The sequence below is a fragment of the Neophocaena asiaeorientalis genome, unplaced genomic scaffold, assembly GCF_003031525.2.
Source record: "Neophocaena asiaeorientalis asiaeorientalis breed wild unplaced genomic scaffold, Neophocaena_asiaeorientalis_V1.1 scaffold72, whole genome shotgun sequence".
Taxonomy (NCBI): Eukaryota; Metazoa; Chordata; class Mammalia; order Artiodactyla; family Phocoenidae; genus Neophocaena; species Neophocaena asiaeorientalis.
In genome coordinates this window covers 4250043-4268785 of record NW_020185336.1, presented here as the reverse complement: position 1 = coordinate 4268785, position 18743 = coordinate 4250043, and the positions used below count along the sequence as shown (strand labels likewise).

The 18743-nt window shown below is 35.3% G+C and overlaps 1 protein-coding gene across 1 annotated transcript in view; it reads right to left on the bottom strand.

The window, feature by feature from the left end:
* The window catches only part of KCNH7 (potassium voltage-gated channel subfamily H member 7), a 448518-nt gene that overhangs the window by 115945 nt on the left and 313830 nt on the right, over window positions 1–18743 (bottom strand). Inside the window, exons 4-5 of the mRNA XM_024735942.1 lie at window positions 11805–12233; window positions 7220–7240 (exon numbers count right to left, since the gene is read on the bottom strand). Coding sequence (XP_024591710.1) covers window positions 7220–7240; window positions 11805–12233 — 450 coding nt within the window. The remainder of the gene's footprint in view (window positions 1–7219; window positions 7241–11804; window positions 12234–18743) is intronic.

Genomic DNA, 18743 nt, shown 5'->3' with positions numbered 1-18743 from the left:
CCACCATTTAGTTCATATTCACCCTGGAGGAAAATCACACTATATTTGTTTATAAGAGTTTATACTGATATTTGGTTATAATAAAATATTGAAATGATTTTAAGAGATTTTTTAATCTATGTAGGAAACCCTGTGTTCCTTGAGGTGCATTTCCGTTCATTCTCTGAGTTTTATCTATGATGACGGCCAAGTCTGTCCATGTAAAAAAATGTCACTAAGTTCTCTGGGCATTTATTTCCCAGTATGTTCTCATTTGAATATAGATTCTTACTCTCTTTTCTATTTATATGACAAGAAGAGAAATAAGAGCCCGAAGTTACCAAATTAATCTAGCTTTCAGATAGGTCTGTGAGAAACCCCATTCTTTGTAAAACTCTCCTATACACATCACTAATTTAGTTTTGTAACATATCCTAGATAGTGTTTCCTTTCTTGTATCATTCTATGGCTACATTCCCAGCCTATATCTTAATATTTAAATTTGTAAAATATTCTAGGACTTCAGATTTCTTAGATATTGTCTTTTTCCCAACTCTAATGTCATATTTTCACTGCTTAGGTGACTTTACTGCACACAGGGATATTGACATGAAATTATATAACACTGAGCTCAGGTATATAGTTAAATTGTATTTCAAACCCTTAAGCATACTTTTCACACTGCAACAGTACTTCACCCTAGAGGCATCTGTGGGGGAATTTTTGTTTGTTACAGTGATGGGAGGTGTCTATTCTCTCACCATGAAAAATTGACCCAGATGTCCCAACGGGCATTCATGTAGGTGAAAAGCCTATTTATAATGATCTGAGCCTTGAACTTGTTTCACATATTTTAATATACACTGGAACTTTCAGAGCTACAACTGCCATATAGAATGAAGATTTTTACTTTTTTTTGTTCATAACTTTACCAAAAGTTGTTCACCATTTTGGAAAACCAAATCACTTGGAGATACACTACTTGTGTTATTTGAGTTGCCAATACAAAATTTCAGACTTCAGGTTACAGTCTGTGTTTGTAGCTGTCACATGCAAACATATAAATGAAGATATTTGAATCTTTTTAAAACAATGTTGGAACAAAATATTATTAAATTTGCAGACAATTATAGGAATCACACCTCAAATCATTAATAAAATTTCTGCTAAAATATTTTATATTATTGATCTCCTATATATGTAAAATGATGTATGATACAACAAAAAGAAGCCTATATTAATTTTTAGGTAAAAAATAAATACCTGGAATGATTTAAGAATTCCCTAGAGATCTGCCACAATGTCTCCATAATGTCTTTTTTATTGAAGTATAGTCAGTTTACAATACTAGATTAGTTTCAGGTATGCAACATAGTGATTCAATATTTTTATAAATTATACTCCATACTACAAAATAATGGCTCTATTTCCCTTTGCTGTACAATATATCCTTGTTGCTTATTTATTTTATACAGAGTAGTTTGTATCGCTTAATCCCATACCCCTATTGTTCCCCTTCCCCCTTTCCTTCTGCCCACTGGTAACCACTAGTCTGTTCTTTATGTCTGTGTTCTCCATAATGTCTTGATTGCCATTTCTTCTTCTAATCCATCTTCTAGTTCCCATTGCTTCTGAAGGCGTATGGTCTGCAAGTTCTTTTTTAAGTATTGGAGGATAAATATACATCCTGATGTTTAGTGGGATTTCTTTCTCCTGTGCAATGCATTACTATTGCATTGCATGTTATCCCATAGGGAATCATTTTAACATTAAACTTCAAACCAAGGGCCAGTTCATTTTTGTGGACATCACACTTTCTCACTTTCTCCCCAGTTGATTCTGGCTTTATTCATAATTTAATTTTGATTATTTAGTATTTAAAAAATTTATATATAAATAAGTCCAATCTGTCATTATTTATTCCAATAGTGGTTTTTACTTGGTTAACCCCTCAGTACTCCTGCTCTATCATTTTAGCCAGTACTTATGTGGACTGTTTTATCATGTCTTTAATGTTCTTAAAACCAAATTTTTTTCTTATTTCTGATTATCACATTATGCCTTCTAGTGTAGTTATATTTGAACATTAACATATTGAGAGAGATATTTTATTATAAACTACTTTCCTTTTAACTCCTCCTTTAAATTAAAGTTAAGGAATAATGTTGACCTTTTGGAAATAGGTTAAATCATCTCTGAACGTCATTTCAGGATAGTAAAATGAGAATAACAAAAAGTTGAAATGAGGGGACATTAGTCTGATAGGGCTGAGAAACCACTGGCCAATACACATCACACTAAGATTTGGCCTCAGAATATTACTTTATTGCAATCTGTGTTTTAGCTTCTCTTACTTACTAGTGGAAAACTTTCTAAACTGTTACTCTATTCTGTTTTTTTTTTAATGTTAAATCTAGACATTTAAAGAATTCAGCAGAACTTAAAATACTGCTTAAAATAATTCATGCATGCTTAGATAAGGCATTCAAAATCTATTTCATCTTGTATAATAAAAATCATTATGCTATTTTCCACTGATTTTGAAGCAGATGTTTATATGCTGGGGTCTGTTAGTGTCTGCAAGATAATCAGTGTCAGCTTAGGTTTCTCTGAAATCTGTCTAAATTCTAATCAAAATAATTTCCTACACTTTAATTAAGAAAGGTATTAGTAATATCCTCATTTTACCAGTCGTAAGCCCGAGCAGACACAATAGGAGGCCAAAATGGAATAAGAATCAAGGACCAGAAATTAGAATGCAGGGTTTCCTATCTCCTAGGTCTATATTCAGAAAGGCCTTGGTTGAGGACTTAAAGGTGAAAGGCAGCCTCCCTGAATGTGATCATAAACAGATGGCATTTAAAATTCTAAAGAAAGAAAGGAAGATAACCTGAAAAACAAAGTAAATGAATTTAAAGAAAATAAATGGGCAGAAATAAAGGGAAATAGTAGATTCAATAGAAAAGAATGTAAAGCTCAAAAGTATTTAGGAGGACTTAATATTCTTCAAAGAAACATTTGCAGAATGGATGACCAGATTAAATTTTCTAATATACTAGTAGGAGATGGAAAACAGGTGACCAAGAAGACTAAACCAACAGCTGGATAAAGCTCTAATATATTACAAGTGTCTGAGTAAATATAAAATAAGCCAGGTTCTAGCTACAAAGAAATATACTGCATTTAAAGATCAAGCTAGAGGCTAAAGCAACATCTAGGAAGAATTTTAGATTAAACGTATTTAAAATTTTTATGGTAAGGTTATTTCAATTTATCATGAGTTGCAAGATGCTAAAGGAGACTATATTCTCCTTAAGATGGTGCTGGAAATATAGCTAAGGACATCTGATAAATTTTAAAAAATAATAATGCTATTTAAAAAAATAAATAAATAAAAGAAGATGATTGCTCTTGAGAGCCAAATGGGACAGGAGGGAAAGAAACCAAAAAGATTAAGGTTGTTTTCAAATCATCAGGTCTTTATACAATATACCTTACAGCATGAGTTTATTTGGTTAAAGTTTAATAAAACCTAAATTGCTGAAGTGGCTTAACATCAAAGAAAATGCGAATGCAGTGTTCATTAATTGGATTTTATAAAAGATCACTGTCAATAAGCATAAGGTAACCAGTTTAACATTAAAAAATATATAAGAATTAGTCACCAAATTATTTATACTCAATATCCATATTGTTTGTTTCAGCGCATAACATATACTTTATAGGAGAAAACTGTCATGACTGAAAATCAATTTGCAAATTCTTATAAGATCACAAATACTTGGTATGGCCAATGCAGCATATGAGATACAAGTTGTATCAGATCTGTTGATTTCCTTTGTGTGTCTGATAGGTTTTGTGGCTAGAGAAATCTTGGGGGTAGTTTTGTTTCTGACTCATATGCCAGATTCACAGACAAGTTGGAAACTGCACATATCATTGTCAGTGGGATACAGAGTTACTTGGGATAATGAAGAGGTGGATGCAATAGAAGGGTAAAATTATTTTAATGACTTACTTACTAAAAAGGGTAAGTGGGGTTAATTTTTATGACGACTTGGAAGGCAGAATAAACAGAAAAACCACTAGGATTAAGTTTGCCTCCCACATGTTAGAGAAATTGTTTAAAAAGTGATGCACACACTCACACACACATATAAATAGCATATGCAATTTATCTGAATTAACTTTTTCACTCTTTGATAATGGGTTACAATTTTGGAACTCTGAAGTCTTATTTTAAAGAGTCAGAGTGCTAAGGGAATTATTAAAGGAAAACAAAATTGATCTTAAGAAAGGAGGTAAAATGGAAATTATTCCATTTTAGCAGAAAAGCTTGAGTACCAATTTGCTGTTTTTATACTGTGATGTTACATCAAGAATAGAAGTAACCGGCTAGTATCTCTGTCCACTCAGGATAGATGGAGGGGAAAAAAATTACATTTCAGCAAGAAGGATTTGAGTTAGCTCTTTGTATAATAGGCAGTAAAATAGATTTTCCAAGAAAGTTAAAGAATGGGATCCTCTAGAGATAAAGATGCTTCTACCACCTGTAGAGAGATTTAGCCAATACTCTTGCCTGAGGGGAATAAACTGCAGTAGATGATATTGAAGACCTTCCAAGCGCATTTCTAAATCATTTATTTTATTTTGTTAAAGAAATTATTTTTGGTTGAGTTAGATATTGAAAAAACTGTTATTATGTATTTGCATACAAAGAAGTGTAGAAATTTGTTTATTATTATTATTATCGTGTTACGCGGGCCTCTCACTGTTGTGAGAGGACGCGCAGGCTCAGCGGCCATGGCCCACGGGCCCAGCCGCTCCGCGGCATGTGGGATCCTCCCGGACCGGGGCATGAACCCGTGTCCCCTGCATCGGCAGGCGGACTCTCAACCACTGCGCCACCAGGGAAGCCCCTGTTTTTTATTTTTAAAAATTTTTATTTAAATGCGGTTTAGTAACAAGGTCACAGAAATCTAAAAAGCACACTAATGCATTGTTCTATATCTAATTAACATATTAACTGCTCTGTGAAAATCTCAAAGAGCCAGACACTTAAATATTTTTTAAAGTTTTCAAAATCAGAGCCTGAACACATAATAAGGACATTGGAGGGCGCATTTACATTAAATTTTTATTAAATTGCACGTTTTATCTAATTTAGGAGTTTAACTTTATAAATATTAATATGTGAAAACTTTCTGCAATGGGTTAGAATTCCCTAATCCCAAATTCTGACTTTTATGATTCAGTTTTATTCAAGGACTATTGCTATTAAAAAATGGAGGATTATGCCCATCGACAGACGAATGGATAGAGAAGATGTAGTATATATGTACAATGGAATATATTACTCAGCCATAAAAAGGAACAAAATTGGGTCATTTGTAGAGACGTGGATGGACCTAGAGACTGTCAAACAGAGTGAAGTAAGTCAGAAAGAGAAAAACAAATATCGTATATTAACGCATATATGTGGAATCTAGAAAAATGGTACAGATGAACCGGTTTGCAAGGCAGAAATAGAGACACAGATGTAGAGAACAAACGTATGGACACCAACGGGGGAAAGTGGTGGGGGGCGGGTGGTGGTGGTGGGATGAGTTGGGAGATTGGGATTGACATGTATACACTAATATGTATAAAACAGATAACTAATAAGAACCGGCTGTTTAAAAATAAATAAATAAAATTCAAAAAAAAAAGAAAAAAATGGAGGATTGAGGAAAAAAGGGTTGGAGATTAAATCGATTAGTTTGTAAGAAAAAAATGAAATTAATGTAGTTTGAATGACAACTATGTGAACCACTAGTTTGGAAGATTAGCAAGCTCAATTTTCTATTTATTGAGAAAAATTAGATTTATTTCTCACTGCATTTTAAGATCACTGGAAAATTAATGTCTAATAATTTATTGCTAACTGTTAAATGCTAAAGCCAGTCATATTTCACACAGACCAGTTGTCAAGAGCTGTCTGTATTCTGTTTCTTGAGGTTATGTTCTGAATTATATCAATTCAAATCACTACCCACAGCTGACACTAATTTGCTCCCTTTTAGAAATCTGAGTGGACAGGCCAAGGATAGAATAATCATGTATATGAAATTCCATCCTGCAATTGGAGGTCCTCTGCACAGACACTTTTTGAAGTGCTTACAAAATAAAGTTAGGCTGGGGAGAAGCTGCCACGATTTCTCTTATTTTCAAATTACCCTGCACTGCTGACCAGAAAAGATCTTTAGCTTCTAGTGGTCTTAATTCATAATCATCACCAGCTCTGAGTTGGTTAGGGAAGCACTTGAGAAATCAATATACAAGACTTCACAGTGATCGGAGTAGCAGTGACATACAGAAGAGGCCAAAACAGTGAATTCTAAGTAATGATGGTTACTGGTGGAGACGTGTCCATGCAACACACATGCACAAATGAGTCATTGTCATCATATGCACACCGACAGCAGCATGCATAGCCTATGTTAAAGGACTAAGCTCCAAAAGTTTTCAACTGGATGAAAATATAATATGTTATATTTTGTGATTATTCGCATCTACTATAATAGAGTAGAAAAACTGAAGTGAATTTCCAATTTTTAGTCAAATCCAGATTTATCCAGAGGCATTGCCCAGTTAAACATTACCCTACAGTAGCTGTAGGTCATGCTAGTGATTTCAGACTTATATAGGACACAATTAAAATGATTGAAACGTAATATAGAAAAATAGAAAATGACTATCATGCATATACAGTTTACTACTACAGTAAGCTTAAAACCATACCCCCTGCCATCCAGGAACGTGAAACTAGTTTTAAGGAAACAAAAGAGGAACAAGTAAAGTGATGCTGTCATGTAGCACTTTGCTTATTTTATTTATTCTTGTACTCAAAAAGGCTTTTCTCTTTTTGGCTGAAATAGGCTTATGTGCCTCTTTTATACCAGAATATATTTAGCTTGATATTTGCTTCTTTCCAAATTATTCAAATATTTAGGAAGTCTTCATTGTCAACCTAGGCTTATACGTCTTGCAGGAAAAAGGAGTTCATAGTCATATTGGTGGCACAGCTGAGAAAGTAACAATGTCTCCAGCAAAATCAAGCCATGATGTCTCCACCAGGCACCTGGGCTCACTAAGGGCAGCAATGATGTTGCATTGAACACGGCATACAGCAGGCAAGTTGACATGCCGAGTAGAGGGGCAATCTAAGCATCAGATGATGAAACGTGAGTTCATACATTACCTTTAACATTGCGACCATTGTCTGTTTTGAGCACATAAGGAGAAAAAGAGAGAAATATAAAAAGAAGACTAAAATTATGTTATATGCACTGAATAACTTCTGTAACAATCAGAGAAAACAGGATGTAATGATTGAAAATCTATCTTTGAAATTAACATTTTGTACTATTCAACCAAGTAAGATGCATATGCTAAAAATATCTGCCTTCATAAGCATCTGTGTTCAAATATGTGAAACATTTATCTCACTTAATTTAAATGGATTCCAAGATCCAGATTTTATAATTATGACTGTTTGGAGAAAGCCATACCCACATGCCTGCAATTGTGACAAAAACTTTCAAACCTGTCAGAAGTCAATTTTAGTGTTACTTCAGCCATCACTTACAAGGAAAAACTACACAGCATTTCGCATGTTAAGTAACGTTTTTCATATTTAACCTAGTGTGTTAATAGAAAAATGCTTCTAAGACAATGGTTTACTTTAATAAACCAACTTGCATTATTAATCACAATTTTATGAACCATTCTTCCCACAAGTGTTCTTCAATGTACATTTTGAAAATACCAAATAGTACTCAAAGAGCCACTCTTAGGCAAATATAATTATAAGAAATCAGTGAAAGATTTGACTATTTAAAGGTAATGTGAGCTTTAAAAATTTATGTTTTCCACAATGCACTCAGTGTAATACCTAGAAAATTTAGGAAATTTGTTTATATTATAATGGATTTGCTGTCAAATCTCAGAATGGAGTGTTTTCAGATTTATTCTGAGATTAGCATTCTGACTCTTTGTTTATGCTACTAAAAAAATATTCATTACTAGTTTTGAAACAAACAAGCTTAATGCAAATGAAGTCATGTTAAAATCATTCAAATATATCCAAAATTTGAAAAATCTGTTCCACGTTTGTTGACATTTATGCTAATGCTGTTCATATTTAAAATCTTGGGATATATAATAATTGTTTCAAATCTTACAATTGAAGCGATTTCAATAATGCAGTATATTGAATTCCTAGCATAGACGCTACCTCACATAGAGATGCACAAATAAAGTTGTGACCTTACATGTCAATGCTCTGCTCTCTTTGAGGGACCATAACAAACAAATAGCGTTAATGGAAGAGACCTCGATTACATAGAATTAATTATCTCCATCAGAAGCTAGGCCAACAATCATTAGTAAAGTAATAACTGCTTGCAAGCAAGTAGTTAAATATTATAATTCTATTCATCAACCTGGAAATTACATATAAAGAGTTGCAATTTCCAAAAAACCAACTGCCCCAAAGTTACATTATATACTTAATGCTGCTTTGACATTCTGAGGCAGAGCATGTGGTCTGTGTGCTGGTGCTAGCTGAGATCTGCTTGTTGACACTGTAAGTGCAGAAATTGACACTGTATGTGCAGAAATTAGAGTACGCACTAAGAGTGCTTGACACTGTAAGTGCAGAAATTACACTGTAAGTGCAGACCTTAGAGTAAGCAGTAAGAGTCTTGTAGCAGTTTGACAGAGTAATTTTACGTCCGTTCAATTTAATAATACAACAATTGGGGTTTATATTTTGTATGTCTATTTTTTAAAATTTCATTTTCTTGTAGTGCATTTTTACTGTATTTACAAATATATCGGTATGTGATGGATAAGAAAAAAATATTCTGGTCCTTCACCACAAATGATTTGAGAACTATGGTTCTAAGGTATTTGATAATATAGATTAAATGAAAAGATAATGTAAAATATTATGCACTGATATATTTGCAAATTATTTAAAGTTCTATGAAGATAGCCTATATAGGAGGGAATTTTTTTTCTTGAGTGAAGAGACAACAATCTGAATTCAAAATCTGGTGCATGTGGATTTAACCTATTAAAGAGCTAGATGAATTCATAAAATTAAAATCAGGTTTAAAAGTTTTCCATCTTGCCTTATCAGTGGCTCAGTTTCTAAAGTATATCAATTTATAAAGCTTTAGGAATTATAGGTTCGCCTATGTTAATCAATGATTTTGTAGCTAAAATTGAAGTACAAAATACCCTCTGAATTTATCTGTTGGCAGTCAGACATTGAAACTAGCATCTGCAAGCAAGTGATACAGTTTTTTGAAAATAACATAGCCTGGGTGGGAGAAGAAAATTGAGGATGATCTCAACACTGAGTGTCCCTGAATAGAACCTGTACTGAGAAGCCCAAAATATTAACACATCCTCTCCCACAATTGTATCAGTAACTGTGTGCTAAATGGAGACCATATAAAATTGAAAACAATAAAGTTAAATCATGAAATCTGATCTAACCTACTCAGCACCACTGTCAAAACACAGGCTAAAAGTCTGTACCGTGCACTGAACATGTATCATTTAATATTGTTTCTGAAAGTTATTAAAATGTAACTCAGGTTCTAGGCAATGAGGCCAATCTCTGAAAAGTCAGTATGCTTCCTAAAGATGACTACACGAATTGGACTAACAAACACAAATATATGCTGGTCATTTGAATTATCGTATCGGATTTACCGCTGTTCAGCCATAGGATCCATTGCTCAAAGATCAAATTTCAGAGATTTCATTTAGTCAGGAGAGAGTGGGCATGCTGTAACTAGATGCTGTAGAGCCTTACACAATGATCCAGTTTGGAAATTGTCCTTTATTTTCCTTTTCCCTTTGACTTTCTTTGGACTAGAGATTAAAGTGGATTTGCTAATTGCTCTTGTACCACATCAAATCTCTCTCACAGAAAACTGTTCTTTTTGTTTCTTTGATATTGATTTGTCTCTTTGAAGTTTTTCCTGCCAACTCATTTTCTTTCACCTCTTCTGCCTTCTCTACTTCACTGCACCCTTTAAATAAAAATCCCCACATGATTCAATCCTAAAACTGGTTTAAATTTCAGAGTACTACGGAACAGATAACTCATTATTTCCTGATGGTGTAGTTCTGGAACATAATTCACGAGCACGATCCTCTCAATGTCACACCAAGGCTTATTGAGTTCCTTCCATGAAATAGGCAACTGTGCTGGAGACCAAGGCCATGGAGCCAACTACGCCAGAACTCCTGTGCCAGAGAAGCTCTCAGCGACATCATTATTTATTTGTATATCTAATAGGAACGCAAGACATATAATGTGGAATAAATGTAGAATGTAAGAAATGCTATAATATATGTAAACACTGCCTTGCACACTCAGGTGTGAAACCATTTAATTCTTCGGGTTTGGAAAGGAGAAACGGGTCCTTATGGCTATGAGTAGTAGTGTGAGGAGGGACAAAGTGAGGAAGAGTATTCCCAGCAGAACAAAGAAATGAAGCACAAAAATGCATGATATATTTTTGGGAAAGGCAATTATTTTTGTGCAGGTTTAGAATTGAGTATATAGTAGGGGAGGAAATCTTGCAGGGGCTAGAAATGAGGCTTGAAAACTAACTGTGGAGAGCTGGAAAATTGTCTAGTACCCTACACTAAGGAGCCCCGTGATCAGATATATGTTTTAAAAAGAAAACTAGTGGCAGCATGGATGATGATGGGATCTCGAAGGAATAAATACCACAGAAAGGACAATGGGCCTCTCAAGAACCCAAATCTGTAGAAAAGTGAGACTAATGTATGCATGCAATGGGTACCCTGAATCTGGACCTCCCCAGAGAAGATTCAATGACTCAACAGACCCTTGCAGCAACGTTTCATAGAGCAGGAGCGAAGGAAGAAGAGCTTTGCATGGATAGATTGTGGATTCTGGAGACCAGTCCTGGGTTTGAGGGCCAGCTCTGACATTCTATAACCTTGGACCAATTATTTATTTAACATATCTAAGCCTTAGTTTCCTCATCTATAAAATGGGCTTAATAATAGATCCTAACTCATAGGGTTGTTGTTATGAGAATTATAAGAGAATCAATGTGTGTCAAGCACTTACATTGCCTCACGCATGTAAATATCCAGCAAATGTTATCCATCATCATGTTAATGATGGATTGCTTTTAGCTTTGCCTTTTAAGCATCCCTACTTTCACTACTGGCTAATACACGAATGTGACCTTGAAGTGGGCAGAGAGAAATAAATGAATTTTGACTTTGCACGTCAAGTTGTTTTTGGTTGAGCCCCTTCCCCCTACCTATCCTTTCCCTGCTCCCAATTAGTGTATAGATTTCTGATCACTCAGTATCACATTTCATACACCTCTTCCTTTAGACAGAGTTGGTCGATAAAATAGTCCTGTGACAGCACACTACTCTTTTTTGCCCGGGTCTTGACTATTTACTAAATGTAGCACAATTAATTATGCTTGAGATGATAGTGTCATCACCTAAACAGGTCTTATATTAAGCATTAGTTAATTAACACTCCATAAAGTAAGCAGATAATAGTTATCATTCTATCTCAGAAAAGGATGAAGAAGCCAGAAGAAACCAAATTATTCACTAGGGCTCAAAGAGGAAATCAGTAACAACTCTGAATGTAGAACTCATATTTTTAATAGACTCTACTCACATTTCTTCTCCAAAGGTATAAAGATTAATGTTACCTTTCTTTACCCCGTAACATATGTTTCCATATTTTAAGAATACAAACATACCTTCACTGGCATGTCGGTCTCTAAATATGTTCTTGGGGTGGACACTGAATCCTTCTATATCCTGAACCGATGAAGCCCTCCGTATACTACAAATGCTTTCCTTTGATCTGGAATGAGTCAGCTGGGAGCTTGACTGCAGCATGTCGGGATAGAGTCGGTCCCATTGCCTTTTGGGAGAGGAATGGTCAAGAGGTCCGGATATATTCACCAAAGGGGAACATTTGCTGGGCTGTATCAAGGCTTTTGTATCATCTGCTTCCGAGGGGCTGCAGCTTTCTTTAGTAGGAGACTTAAAGTGCTTCATGGCTACGGAATCATCGCTGTGCTTAGATGAATCGATCACTACCACATCGGGATCTTCTTGTGGTAAAGACTGCTTTCTGTAAGTGAGAACTCTCAGACCAGGGAACTTGAACCCAAAAAGTTTCCCTACAAATACAGACAGGAAAGAACACTGTTACAAGACAAAGGATATATCGCCTAAAACAAACAAATGAACCTTGTCGACTCATATTTAAATACTGTGTAAAAAATTATTAATACTTAAGTCATTTTACAGTCGGAGTGAGGTATATTGTAGAAAACTTCTCTGGGACCAATATGAATTAGCATATAAGTTGTAAGAAAATAGTGAAATAACTTTACCATGTTACTGATGGTTAGATATACTCCAGCTAAATAAAAGCATTATTTGGATGACACAAGGTTTTTTTTTTAATAAAGTGGAAAAAAAATCACTATCCATCCATTTTTTTAAAGGGAAACTGAAGGTTGGAGCACAGTTTAGAAAGGAAAGAAAGGAATGGATACTTTGTATAAAAGGGCCAGCTACAGGAAAGATTATATTATATTGTATTATATTATATTATGTTGGGGTGGAGGTAGAGGGGAATGTAATTGCATTGGAAGTGGAGGAAAGGGAATGGGGGGGGTAAGGCACTGGCCTGACATACCTAGAAGGTTTGTATTGGATAATATTGCTAGTCAAGTGTGGATGGGAAAAGTGGGGTCAATTACATATGTCCTCATTCTGTTTGGGATTCTTGAAAAGCTTTTGGTTTCAGAGAGAGATGTACACATAAGAATTTCTTTTTCCTGATTATTTTTTGCTCCAGTGTCAAAGAATATGGCATGGAATGTTAAACATATCTCAGAGAGGTTGATGCTTAGAAGTGCAACTAAATATAAACATTAAAAGGTAGATATTAAAAATGAAAATATTAGCTAATAAACTTACTGGTAGTAAAAAATGCAAATTAAGACAAGATAATATCATTTTCCACTCTTCAATTTAGCAGTAAATGAAGAAAAGAAACATAACATCTGGTGCTGGCAAAGAAAGCTGACAGCATTCTGACGCTTTGCTGGTAGAAATGCAAATCGTTACAAATTCTTTGGAAAGTCATCCTTACAATATCTATTAAAGTGAAAAAATACACTTTTCACTTGACTCAGCAACCTCATCTATAGGATATTACTGTACAAAGGCACAAAAACTAGATACAATCTTAATATCCACTAGAAGGAGAATAGTTGAATAAATGTGGCATTTTTATACTTTGGAATCTTATGATGTTCTTTAAAAAACAATAATATGTTTTGATGAGAAGGTTATTCAAATACAGTTTTATGTGAAAAGGCAAGTTTCAGCCTAATGTGCTTATGGTGATATTATTTCATTAAAAATAATAAAACCTTATATTTGTCCATATAAGTTGCACGGCGGTAGAGAAAGATGTGGAAGAACATATTCCACAGTTTTAATGTCGACTGGCTCAGTATAATGTATGCATTCCTCTTTATATATCTTTATTGTTTGTTTCGTCGAGCATGCATTCTTTTATAAATTAAAAAAAAATAAAAAGGTAAAACTTCTACCCCTAGAAGAAATGAAAAGAGAAAGCATTCAAAAACTACTGCATAATTCAAAGCTTTTCTAAGTATTGTCTACAAGAAAAGGCCAATTCTAATTTTTCTTTCTGTTCTACAGTAGCCTAGGTCCACATCGCCCCACGGCTTTACAATCACATGTTGCCCTTCGAGTCAGTCAGCTGGTGTATCTGGGCTACAATATTATCTATTTCCTTATATTCTTTAAATGTCATGGGCACCATTATCTTTAATATATTTACTATGAACTTTTTCTCAATGCATTGAGGATTGTTTTAAAACATGGAAGAACACTCTCAAAACTTATGAAATTTTCTGCATTATATTTGAGTATACTCTTCCAGCAGATGGTCTTATCTACACACATATTTTCAATTCCATCTTTAGCCCAAAGACTCATAAATCTATAACTCAAGCCTAGACTTATTCTCTTAGCTCCAAACCTGCCTTTTTTTTAATGCCAAACATTATTCTTTTTTTTTTAAGACAACAAGAGTTTATTTATTTTTTTAACATCTTCATTGGAGTATAATTGCCCCACAATGGCGTGTTAGCCCCTGCCCCACAACAAAATGAATCAGCCACATATATACACATATTCCCATGTGCCACATCTTCTTTATCCATTCATCTGATGATGGACACTTAGGTTGTTTCCATCTCCGGGCTATTGTAAATAGAGCTGCAATGAACATTTTGGTGGCTTCATCAACATCTTCTCTTAGAAGTCTTAAAGACACCTCAAAATCCTGTAGCAAATCCGATCTCGTAATCTACCCCTCAAAGCCCAGCCCTTCTTTTTTCAGTGAATGGCATCACAGTCCCTCTAGTTGTATAAGCCTGAGACTTGCTGGCTATTCTAGTAGTTACTCTTCTCTCTCACCTTCATCCCCTGAATCCAATTAACCCACTAATTGTGTTCATTTCACCTCCTGAATATCTTTTTAGTGTTTTCACTTCTCTTATCTCCACTGCTCTCACTTTGTGGAGATAAGAAATCACAGTTCACCTGATTTCTTGCGATAAGATGCTAATCATTTTCCACATTTGAATCATATTGTCTGTCCTTTAAAAAATACTAACTTCTGATCACGTTAGCTATTATTTAACCTTTTATTACTCCCAGTAACTTCCTGCTTTGGGCATGAAGATATCACTAGCCCCACTATCTGCAGCTTAATTTTTCCTCATTGCTCTCTAGAATCCAGCCATATGAACTTTTTTTTTTGCGGTACGCGGGCCTCTCACTGTTGTGGCCTCTCCTGTTGCGGAGCACAGGCTCCGGACGCGCAGGCTCAGCGGCCATGGCTCACGGGCCCAGCCGCTCCGCGGCATGTGGGATCTTCCCGGACCGGGGCACGAACCCGTGTCCCCTGCATCAGCAGGCGGACTCTCAACCACTGCGCCACCAGGGACGCCCCCATATGAACTTTTTAATTCCTCCAGAGGCCTGTGCTTCTTACAGATTCAGGGCTTCCTTGTGTTTGATAATTTTTACTCTTCCTACTTAGTACATCCTTTAGGGTTTTTTTGTTTTGTTTTGTTTTATGGAAATCTGGTTGCATTCCTTTTTTTAAAAATTTTTACTTTATATTGGAGTATAGTAGATTAATAACGTTGTGTTAGTTTCAGGTGTACAGCAGAGTGATTCAGTTATACATACTCTATAAGAACATCCTTTAGGTTTTAGCTCCAAAGTCATTTCCCATGGGAAGCTTTTCCTTCCTTCTGAACTAGATTAGCATTCCCTTCATAATTTTCATAACAGCTCATAGTTATACACTTGTTGACTTTCTGATTAACATTTCTCTCCCCTAGTGGACTGTAGGAAGAGCCCCTATTTTGCTCACCAAATCCCAGTTCTAACAGAATGTCTGAGCACTGTAAATGAATTTCCACTAGCAGATTCTAAACTGATAATATCCTTCAATTTTGACTGTGGAAAAACTAATATTTAATTGCTCTGACCAACTTAACCAGAGAATCTTAGTCTCCTGGAATTGTGTTTACTCATATTTACCAAAAATGATTAACTGAGTAGAACCCAGTAGCTGATGGAAATGGTAAACTTTATACCATGCCCTATATACTTGATACAGCACAGTTAATTTTCACCTTTTTTCCGAGGTTATTAATTGTTACCATTCTGATTCTAGAGCATACACAAAAGTGTTTTCAAACTCCTCAACATCTAGTGAATTTTATGTAAAATACCTATTACAGAAAATTTTAGAATTAAGCAGGCTAAGTTCTTACTCTAAGCTTTCATTTGTGTGCTAGTAGTTAACAGTGGTAAATATAATTGAAATAGAATTTATTGTTCTGATAAAAGACATGACACAGTGCACAAACTCCAAGTACGTTAATTAATTAGTAGATGATTAATTAGTGGATTAATTAGTAGATGAGAGTAACCACTGTGTGCATATATAATTAAATAACGGTGCATCACAGTAGCTATTTTGCAAGCATTCTTACATAATTCTACTAACAACTTTTATATGCTCAAGTAAATTGCCAAGTTAAAAATCAGTGAACCGCATCAAAGTCATTTGATTAGTTTTTAATGCACTAGGAATTGAGTTATAAAGCAGTTTACGAACAATTCTGCAAGCTTATTACAATTCACTGAGGTCAATGCCTACTCTTATTCATTTTTCATCAGTTATTACCCTCCTCCTTTAAAAATAATTCACTGCCTTTCTTAAATTAATGACTGCACAAGGCATTTAGTTTGCTCCTACAGTTTAGCCATATCCAAGGTGGTACAGATGGTCTTTTCTGCATCACTAGGTTAATACGACCATGTTATATTGCATTACAGATTTAGTTGTCGAACCGCAGTTCATCCGGAAAGAATACACACTGAGAATTTTGCTCAACGTTAGCACTTTCAGGCATGAAGTATAAAACTTAGATGAGTATAATCCTGTTATGATTCTTAGCATTAAAAAAACACCCTTGTAAGTTGTCTCCATATTTTAGTATATTTGCTTTCTAACTTGAATAACTAAAAGAGATTCTACTTAGCCTATTAGCTACTAAAATGTTCAATAAATCTGAAATAATAACAACAGAATCAGGGGTGCTTGGCACATTTTTTAACACATTCCCCAAAATAATTATAAGTATTGATAAACTACTTACATAAAAACATAGTTTCGTTTAAATGCACCATTTTTCACTTGAGAGAAGTGAAACTTATACTGAACTTATAATTATCTACCACTACCATGTCTTTCTCAGGACATGTCACTTCTGTGAAGCTGCTGAAGGTAAATTTGGAAGCTGCATCCTTATACACGCTGTGTTACATTTAACTAAGAGCTTTTTACATCTCAACCAAGAAGGCACACAGATATTCCCAGTGTCTTTCTCTTTAGAAAGCCTGTAATTATGACTTCAATCTATATATGAATAAATGTTAAATACTTGGCCCAAGGTCAAATAGGAAATCAAGGTAAAATCAAAATAAAATAGCGGGCTTCCCTGGTGGCACAGTGGTTGAGAGTCTGCCTGCCGATGCAGGGGACACGGGTTCGTGCCCCGGTCTGGGAGGATCCCACATGCCGCGGAGCGGCTGGGCCCGTGAGCCATGGCCGCTGAGCCTGCGCGTCCAGAGCCTGTGCTCTGCAACGGGAGAGGCCACAACAGTGAGAGGCCCGCGTACCACAAAAAAAAATAATAAAATAAAATAAAATAGCAGCTTCCTTGATTTAATTTCAGTTTTACCCCAAACTTGGTGTTTTCTTGGTCCTTAAATATCCACAAGAGAATCTGAGGAGAATCCTAACTCTCTCCTCTAAATAATGCAGATAAATGCACACACACTTTTTTTTATGATCTCTGAGGTCGAATAACAAAATCCTTCTCCTCCAACCAAAAACCCCTCCATTAACCTCCCCTAGGATTCCCTAGGATTAGTTGACTCTTAATATTCCTTCCAGTTTTGAGTTTCTTTGCATGTATATTTATACTAATCCCAGTTCACACAAAATGATAATGATCACAACTACATTTCTACCCTTATGTCCTGTGGGAATGGGACTTTAGAAAATGGTTTTACCAACTTATCGAAATTAAGAAAACCTCATCAATCTGAATTATTTCTCTGTCTTTCTCTGTCTCTGTCTCTGTCTCTCTCCCTCTCTCTTTCTCTCCTCTGGGAGCTGATTCTTATCTCCTAGAGTTTGGAAGAAAACTATTATGCTAATCTTGACATGAAACAATTTTCTAACTTAAGAATATACCTAGGGATAGCAGAAACAGAAATATTTTTTGCAGAACTATTATGCTAATCTTGACATGAAACAATTTTCTAACTTAAGAATATACCTAGGGATAGCAGAAACAGTAATATTTTTTGCAGAAAACCAACTATATCTGAAAAGTTCTCCATATATTCCCAATCACTTAATTTCCTCACAATTACAAATTCCCAATCATTCCCTTGGTTTAATTTCTCATCATTTCTACAAACTCTTAGAACTTTGACTACTTAATAATTTTACTACTAAAATCCAGTTAAATATAAATTAGAAGCATCTTACGCTTGCTTGGTTCTGCTTAGCTGAATTATAAACTGAAAAGCAGAGAAAAATTTTAGTTCCAGCAGTCATTCAAATCAGAGAATAGAGTGGGGTAAGGAGAGGACATATGCGCGTGTATTTGGGTGGGGGGAAGTTGTGAAGGCTACGAGCAGAGGTATTTCCCCTCACAAAGGATTAGGGGTGCTGGGAGGTATCTTGATTGGATCCCTGAAAACAGACTGTGCAAAAGGGTTTTGGGGAAGTGTTTTCAGGAGATATGCCTATAAGGAAAAGAGGAAGGAAGGATTGATAAGAGCAAGTAAAACTGATATGAAAATGTAGCTAAAGCTTCAGTCAGTTCTCCTGGGAGCTGTGGAGCTGGGGTAGCCCTTCAGAGTTATGCCAAAATGAAGTTAGTGTATCTGGTTTTTATCTCCCTGTTGCAGCCAGTCACTGGCTACAGCTACCCCATGGGAAGGGCCATGACCTTGGGTAAGGCAGTTCCTCGCCTTTGACTACA